Raw genomic sequence first — 8,905 nt, forward strand, 5'->3', positions numbered from 1 at the left:
TAACCAGGAAAGGCAGATTCAGATCACGTGGTTTTCAAGTATGTCCTGGGGATGTTACCTTAGACAACATCCAGGGGTTGTTACTATTTAATGGTACTCATTTTATGGATCTCTGAAGGATGAAGGGCTGAGTCAACCCTGCTGCGAACCTTCGACCCAAGGGTTGAACAGATTCTACTAATGATGTGTTAGCCCACTGAGCTACCTTGCCAGCAGTAATTAATAAACCTGTCTAATATGTTAAGCGTTTAGGCTTATTTTAATCAATTTTTTTTTTTTTAAATTGAAGAATTTCAAAGAAACTAAAGTATATTCATATTACCCACTAAGACTCCATAATAAAATAGAGGAAACACATGCTGGGTTAATAAAACGTGTGTTTTTATTTAGGATGAAGACTCTATTGTTAAGGAAAATGTGCCGAGTGCATTGTCCCTAACACAAGGTGTGAAAAGGAAAGCTGACATCGCTCTCGACTCACAGCTGGAGCCTGGGCAGGTACTGGAGAAGATTGAGGACAACAATAAAGGGAAACTCAAATTCAGAGTAAGAAAATGTAGCATCAGCTTGGCTATCAGGATAAGGGAAGTCTGCATTCTAGCCATGGCCTAATGGTTTTATTTATACATATTCTCATGGGTGCCCCAGGTAAGGTTAGAGGCTCTCGTGCTTTTGTGTTTATAGTGATGAACCGGTTTTCATAGCAGTACTAATACAGCACTTGGAGAAGAACCGACTGTATTCATCTTGCTTTCCTGTATAAAGTATTGTTTTACACATATTTCTCAAAATGTGTCCAGCCAAGATTCCTTTGCAAGTGGAAAGTACCATCAGTTATGTTTTAAAATATGGGTGGGGGAGGGGGTTCATTTGATTTAAAAAAACAAACAAAAAAAAAAACATGAACATTGTTAGTATATAATACATGCCTTTTAATTGTCTCTTTAGCATTTCTTAATTTTTAAAGTGTACCTGTCATTAAGTAATAAGTTAAAGGTACACTTAAGCGTTATGGATACAAATCTGTATTCCTAGTGTCCATGTGTCCCTGTCTTAAATATAAAGCCCCCTGTGAGTGCGATAATAATATATACATAAAGGGAATCAACAAGAAGGAGAACTACCACAACAAGAGGACATAGTCTTAAATTAGAGGGGCAAAAGGTTTAAAAATAATATCAGGAAGTAATACTTTACTGAGAGGGTAGTGGATGCATGGAACAGCCTTCCAGCTGAAGTGGTAGAGGTTAAGACAGTGAGGTAGTTTAAGAATGCGTGGGATAGGCATAAGGCTATCCTAGATATAAGATAAGGCCAGGGACTAATGAAAGTATTTAGAACATTGGGCAGACTAGATGGGCCGAATGGTTCTTATCTGCCATCACATTCTATGTTAATAAAAGGTTTTTACTTAACTTTTATCAGTGCAGAGACTTGCTCAGCACTGCGTACCGCTTCTCCCACACTGTCATGGAGGAAGCATGGTCTCCTCTGGCATGGTCCAATCCAGTTCTCCATATTGTGGTGCACATGCGCCCATAGGAAGGCATTGAATCAATACTTTCCTGTGGTGGTTACAACATCACGTGTCCAAGTTTTACTTCATTTCGGCAGAAGCGCCTCTAGCAAAATGGCAATGTTCTACCTTGAATGGTTAAAATGACAAGACCACTGCACCAAGGCCAATTAATTGAAGTGGCCTGGGTGACTCTACATGTTGTTTTACATCTTCAGCTGGGTCTAGAGAATACCTTCTGTTTAGATCTACTCGTATGGGGTGGAGAAGGTTAGATGTTTAGTACGTTCTATACCAGAGGTAGGCAACCTTTTAGCAGCACTGTGCCGATATAGGATTGTGATGTCCCGTAGCGTGCGGTCCTATTTTTTTTAAATTGAGGTGTGTATGCTGCCGTATTCTGCTTGTTATTTTTACTGTAATTGCTTTGTATCGTTGTATATGTGCGTATATGCAGGGCCGTCTTTAATATTGACTGGACCCTGGGCAAAGCATTTGCTTGGGGCCCCCTGGACCCTGTCCCCCGTCCCCAGGCGTGCAATCACGTCCTCCACCCCAACGCTGACACACACACACACAGACATGCTGACACACACACACAGACATGCTGACACACACACACAGACATGCTGACACACACAGACAGACATAAACATACAGACACACACACAGATAGATATACTGACACACAAGCATACTAACACACACAAAATTTACACTTTAAAACTCACCCTCCAGTTTCCTACCTTTCCTGCTGGTGGCTGAAGGTGTTGGGAGTTGGGGTCTGTCTCTCTCGGCCAGCCCCCCTCCACTCTGCATACTCTTCTTTCCCGCACCCTCCTCTCTTTGTGGGAGGAAGTGATGCACGACCGTCCCTTCCTCCCAGCCTGTTGCTGAAAAGCAAGGGGCCCACTCACGCTGTTAAAGCGCCTCAGCGCTCGACCAGACCTCTGCTGACAGAAGCTCACCGGGTGGCCCTTTGTGCATGGGCCAGCTGGTGGGCCTCCTTAGTATGCGGATTACCAGCCGGGGGGTGAGAAATAGTTGAGGCCAGCGGGGCTCACGGTGCAGCTGCCCCGTTTGCCCCGTGTTAAAGACGGCCCTGCGTATATGAGCTATTATATTGTATATGTTGATGAGTAGTTTATGGTATTGTGTATGATACATATTAATGTAAGCTGTGTATGGGGGCTGCTTGTGGAATTGTGTGTGTGGATGGATATGTCACATTGTGTGTTTGGTAGTGTGTGGGGGCTGTTTGGGGTATTGCATGTGAGAGGCTGCATGTGGGGTTGTGTGCATGTATGTGGATTGATAGTGGTGTTGCGTTTGTTCGGATTGTGTGTATGTTTGTGTGGATTGTGTGTATGTTTGTGTGTGGGCTGTCCGTATTATTTGTATGGTGGGAAGAGTTTTTCAGCATTTCTGTGTATATCTAGCAGTGTCGGTGACTTCCCTGGGTTCCAGTGGGGACCAGGCCGGCCAGGTACATGTCAAAGACAGGCGCTGCAACTGCGTGCTGCTCTACTACTGTGTGGTTTCCCATTCACAAGTGCTGGGAGGAAGTGATCTGAGATCACTTCCTCTACGTGCTGCAATGCATAAATTGAGGATTGTCCTTCACCACCTTTTTGGATTAGCAGATATCTGAAGTTTTACTGGGACTCCTCATAGGCCAGAGCCTGTTTGGCTCTAGCAGCCTTAAGTGCCGTGCAAAGGCACTAGTGCCGTAGGTTGCCTACCCCTGTTCTATACCATCATGTTAGCAGAATTGCTAGCAAATATAACCACATACCAATAAATTCTGCATCATAGATCTCTACCACTACAGGTGGTTCTCCTGCTCTCCAGAACTGCAACCATAGCACATGTTCCATGGTTACTCCTTAAGTGTCCACAAGCAGGGGAAATGAAATCAGAGTGTAATTGGGACCACAGGATATACCAGTGGTGGTTGCAAGAGTAATGACGGTGCTGATCCTTCTTAACATTTTGATGAATGCAACACCTCCAAACCAAGCAGTTTGACAAAAATGGGTTTTACTGGTACCCAAAGCCCATCATTACTGCTACAAATATAATTTGGCGTTTTCTGTCCAAATTTGGACAGCAATGGTTGGTTTAGTCCGGTTTTTGGAGCCTGTCATTGCTGTCCACACAATCCATCCAACTCTGTTCAAATATGAATGCTTGACACAGCCCAAGGGACACCTCCAAGACACTCCTTGCATCATAACCACTACAATAAGCAATAGTACCAGTGGTGTTTAGAGTGTCCTTTCAAGTATTGCTTTAAAAAGGAAAATCCATCATCAATGTTAAAGTCTATGATTGTCATCACATTGGATAATTTTGTGTTTATGGGTAAATGCTATCTTTTTCCCCTCTGATCTCGCATGAAATCTGATATGTAGGGGACTCCTCCTTTTAACTGTCTGTATAGTTTTATTTTAAATTCTCTCAATTTTTCAGGAAGAAGAAGAGATCGATATGGATACTGTCCATGACAGTCAAGCTTTCATATATCATCATCTGAACATGCTTGAACGGCCATCCACACCAGGTATAATCGTTTTTACATCGATTCACTTTAAAGGTTTTGTCTGGATGGTAATATGGATTTGAAAAACAGCGGTACATCCCAAATCAATAAACAAAAGGAGTATACAGCACACAAATGCTTTTCAGGGCCTTCTACTCAAAACATTGCACATGTTGTGCTAAAGGTGGCTGTCGAAAAATGAACAGTTAAGTGTATTAGTGAACTCCACTTAAGTTTGACAGAGATTAATGTCTTTCTTTATTACATAATTTAATATACTATTAGACTTTCCTCAAGGACTCGCCTTTAGACTGTGACAACTTCAGCAAGTCACGTTTGTGAGAGGATGCACAAGTGTTTTATTGTGTAACAAGACTGAATTACAGATTTGTATTTAATGTTTAGGAAGGTTTGTCTCCGTGACTCTGGGCCTGCATATATACAAATGTATTTGTTTTTAAAAAAAATCAGTGATTCAGTCTTCATATGTAACAAATATTTTTTAGTTTACATTTTCGGATAAAACATTACTAGACATCAGATTCGCCCCACATCAAAGAAATATTAGTTGTTTTTTTTACTGCATTGACTGTAATATGCTGCTTTATTACATTTTTCCCATTAAATTTGTAAAAAGATTTAAGAAAAAGAAATATAAGATACTTGACCGATTTAATCTGCTGCGGAACTTTATAAATCAACCTATAATTTTACATGTCCAGAATGTATCATATACTTATGATTTTGACATAAAAAATTTGCATAATGAAGGGGAATCCACAATCCTAGCTTTTAGGGCCTACTTTTTTTTGTGTTCATTTTAAACTCTTAAGACTCTGTACAAATTGACAACATCTGGATGTGGAAGGTCAAAGCCCCTGCTTCTTATTAATGTTTGGTTTCTTTAATTAAATGAAAACACTACAACCCGCCCCTCCAGGCCCTTCCTAAGAAGGTTATATAAAGGTCTCACAAGACACTTCTTTGCAACAAAGAAAGATGACGGAACACATCTGTTCTTAACACTTTTTACTTCAACGCTGATCTCACCCTTTTGGTACATTAGCCATTTACACTATTTATCCTATACTCATGGAAACCTGTTAACATACTGATATACAACATACTACAACTAACCTTCTTCACCATATTAGATCTACACAGAAGGTATTCTCTTAACCCAGCTGAAGATTTGTAAAATTAGAGTTTGCTTGTAATGCTTAACCTATGCTTGACACAAGAGAGGAACATAATAGCAAGCAAGGCATTGCAACCATCATTCACCCAGTGTGGAGCACTTTGGGGAGCACTGGCTCTGTTTATTTAATTTTATGAGGTATAGCCTTAGTTACAATGTTATAAGGCAATATAGATCATCCACACAAAGGATGGTTGAGTTATTGAGACTTGCAGTATCTGTATTTTCATTTTGAGGTGTAGCTTTACTTTGAGGACTGACAGAGCAGTATTGCAGACTCTGCTTTGGTGAGGTCCCCCTGGATGCCATTCTATCCTGTCTCCTGCAATTACAAATCATGCATTGTGCTGTTTAGTTTATGTTAAACTTGTGCAAAAGCAATTTGATTGAATTCCTGTTAATCAATACCAGAACAAATCAATTCCGAATCAATCTTTCCCATAGACTCCACAGGTAAAAAAAAAAAATGCAATCGGTTTGCCTTGCCAGGGGTTGAGTATATGACTGAGCAACTGCAGTTGAAGACCTGCTTAGTTATCTCACTGGCATAGTGCATTAATTTACCTCTGTCTCTAATATAGTAGCTCAAACTCCCTAACAATGCTCTACTTATCCCATTCTATTGTTCTGCATACCTAAATCCAATGTTGAAATCCCTATTCTTGAAATCACAAATGTGCCACTTATTCATAATACCCTAATTCATTATAGATCATTTTAACCTGACCTATAGTGTACTTTTTACATTACAAATTGCAGAGCATTGGACAAGGTTTAGTTATTAGAGTGGATCTATGGGTTGATACATTTCATCATTCTCAATGTCTCTAAGACTGCATTTTCAATTATCTAAATGTAAAATAAAATGCACTGCTTAGTAAATTGCCACAGCAATAATCTCTCCGATTTCAGGATGACCTTACTCTGGAATCTCTAACAAATCCAGATGCACCCTAAATTCTAACGTTTTCTTTTTTCCGTAGGAAGAGAACAGGCATCTTTGGACATGCACCTTCTTTCTGTGCCCGCAACGCCTCTGTCATCTTCTATCAAAGAATCCAGCATGTCTAAACACAGTGATCACCATCATCACCATCACCACGATCACAAGAAAAAGAAGAAGAAGCACAAGCACAAACACAAGCATAAACACAAGCATGAAAGCAAAGACAAAGAGCGAGAACCACTTCCATTCTCAAACAGCCCTGCCAGTGGACGCTCAATCCGTTCCCCCTCACTTTCAGACTGAACATGGTGCTTCAGTGAGCTTTGAAGAACACCCTGGCTACTCTAGCCGTGTAACGTTTCTGTGGTATGGGCTTACCAATATGAGCGATTTGAAAAGGTGGTTCTCCACTTCTGCCATCAATAAGTTTTAATGACGAAAGCTCTATTAAGGTCAGGCAACAAGAAAAAAAAAAAATCTTAGGGTTTCCAGCAAAACTGCCAATGTTAAGCCATTATTTTCGTCCTCGGGAGAACACAGACTTTGCCAGTGAAAGGTTAACTATTTTTTTTTCCACCACACCTCCATCTAACACTTCTTCATCCCTCTCAAATAAAATCTGTATATAATTTTTTTTTTTTCTTTCTACTCCAAATTCCTTTCACTTTTGGCATCTTATGGACAATTTTTTTTAGAATAGATGTTTTAATGTGAGGTTCTTTTTCCCTGTTAATAACAAAGCAGTATTTCACTAGAAAAATCCAGTTCCATCCTGCAACCACTGAAACAAACCAACAAAATGCAATAATCCATACATTTAATGCTTTTAAGGAGCATTGTGTGTGAAACATCTTTTCAACTCAAAGCTGTGAAATGTGAAAAAAAAAGAAAAGGTTTCATAGCTGTACATACGAGATAGCATCATATCTGAGTGCTGTCTTTACTGATGGGATTTAATGTTACGTGCACAATCTTGGAGTCAATTTACAAGAAGAGCTTACAATTGTGTTTTTATTATGTTCATAAAGGGCCAGTTGTAGATGAAAGCTATTTTTGTATTAGCATAGGGGGTAACTAGTGCAGCACAGTGCGCCATTAATTCCTTATTTATGATTAATATGCTATGTAAATTAAAAACAACTCTTATCTTAATTCAAAATCTTTTTTTCTCTGTGTCCTTTTCTTTTTTTAGGTGAGAAAAAATCCATAACCTTAATCTCCTATTGCTTTAACCAGACTTCTTATATTCATATAGGACACGATATACAAAATAGTTATCCAGATGATAATGGTGTCCAGTATATCTTATCCCTTTCCTGACGAAGTGGGTGCTCAGCCATTCTACAAAAGGAAGGCTTTAACGGCATAGGGGCTCCCCCTGGCCTGGATGCCTTCCCTCCATGGTGATTGCAAGCTGTGGGACTGGCTGACAGCCTAGGCAGCCAATCCTGCCCATCCGCATCATGTTATCGCAATGACACTGCAATCATAAGACTCGGATCGGCGTAATTGACAGATTCACTGCCGGGGGACTGCATGTGTTGTCTGGTAGTTCCCGCAATATATAATATAATTAGGCTAAATAAAAATTAAATGTAATTTAATTCTGCATGTATATTTATGTATTATTTTTATTATTGTGACATAATTAAGTGATTTTATTAATTATATATTAAGGGGTCTGACTGACAACCAAGGCAGAAATTCCAGAGAATTTATTTAGAAACCCTATATTTGACCTTGTAACTTTTCAAAGCCCCATAAAACCTGTACACTGGGTGGTACGGTTGTTCTCATGAGACATGACTGAACACAAATTTAAAGCAGTAGAAGGTATGATGATGATATATCACCAATGAAAGTGTGCTTTTTGTGCAAAAATAAAAATAAGAATACTAACTTTGGCCAGGTTTGTGACTTAATGGCTATTAAAAAAGACTTGACGTATACCTCATTTTGAATACCCTGGGTTCTCTACTTTTGCAGATGGTATGCCATGATGGAGGTAATCTTTATTCCTGGGCTTCCATATGGTCTCAAAGGCAACATAGGCCCAGTAAACCTGTCAAATTTCTTTTTATAAATTCTTTATTTTTTCTACTCGACAGGAGTAACAGGTATACAATAATAATTTTGCTTACGCAGAAGCCAACATTGGTTTTACATTAGAATGCAGAATGTGCTCCAGATGAACCTTGTGATACCCTTCCTTTACATTGTTGATGCTTGTCTCCCATCGATGGTTTTATATTTTTCAGGCATTCAGACACAACTATAGGAGTCCTATTTTAATATCTATCCATTAGCTCTAGATCTCCCTGTTCCTTCATTATTTTGACCATGCTTGAGGAAATGTATTTAAAAAATAGAAAAACAAAATTAAAATTGAGAAAGGTATCCTTCCCTTAGGAGTCATGAAGTAAGAAAAAAGAGATCAGAACAGAAAAACAGAGTAGATAGTTCAAGAAAAAAGAAAGATTGGGTGCAGCATCCGGGGGATGGGGGGAGACCCAGGAGGACGGGGGCGATCAGGGGCCCCTTGTGCCTTATGTGATGGCATTGTCCCTAACAAGAAGGGGACCTCCACTGCTAGTTCACCTTTACTTCTCTTATTCGGTCTTATCTCTCTTCGCTGGATCCCACTATGCTAGTATCCCATGGCTCCCAGAGTCTTAGAAATGCTACTGTCGTCCCCTTCACCCT

At 39.8% G+C, this 8,905-nt stretch overlaps 1 protein-coding gene across 2 annotated transcripts in view; it reads left to right on the top strand.

Moving 5' to 3' along the window:
* Positions 1-7,361, top strand: part of TAF2 (TATA-box binding protein associated factor 2) — an 81,493-nt gene extending 74,132 nt beyond the window's left edge. For both annotated transcript variants that reach the window (XM_063451108.1, XM_063451109.1), the window contains 3 exons: positions 391-546; positions 3,989-4,079; positions 6,240-7,361. In XM_063451108.1, the coding sequence (XP_063307178.1) occupies positions 391-546; positions 3,989-4,079; positions 6,240-6,505 (513 nt within the window). In that variant the 3' untranslated portion in view covers positions 6,506-7,361. The remainder of the gene's footprint in view (positions 1-390; positions 547-3,988; positions 4,080-6,239) is intronic.
* Positions 7,362-8,905: the final 1,544 nt, after the last annotated feature.

The sequence above is a fragment of the Pelobates fuscus genome, chromosome 4, assembly GCF_036172605.1.
Source record: "Pelobates fuscus isolate aPelFus1 chromosome 4, aPelFus1.pri, whole genome shotgun sequence".
NCBI lineage: Eukaryota > Metazoa > Chordata > Amphibia > Anura > Pelobatidae > Pelobates > Pelobates fuscus.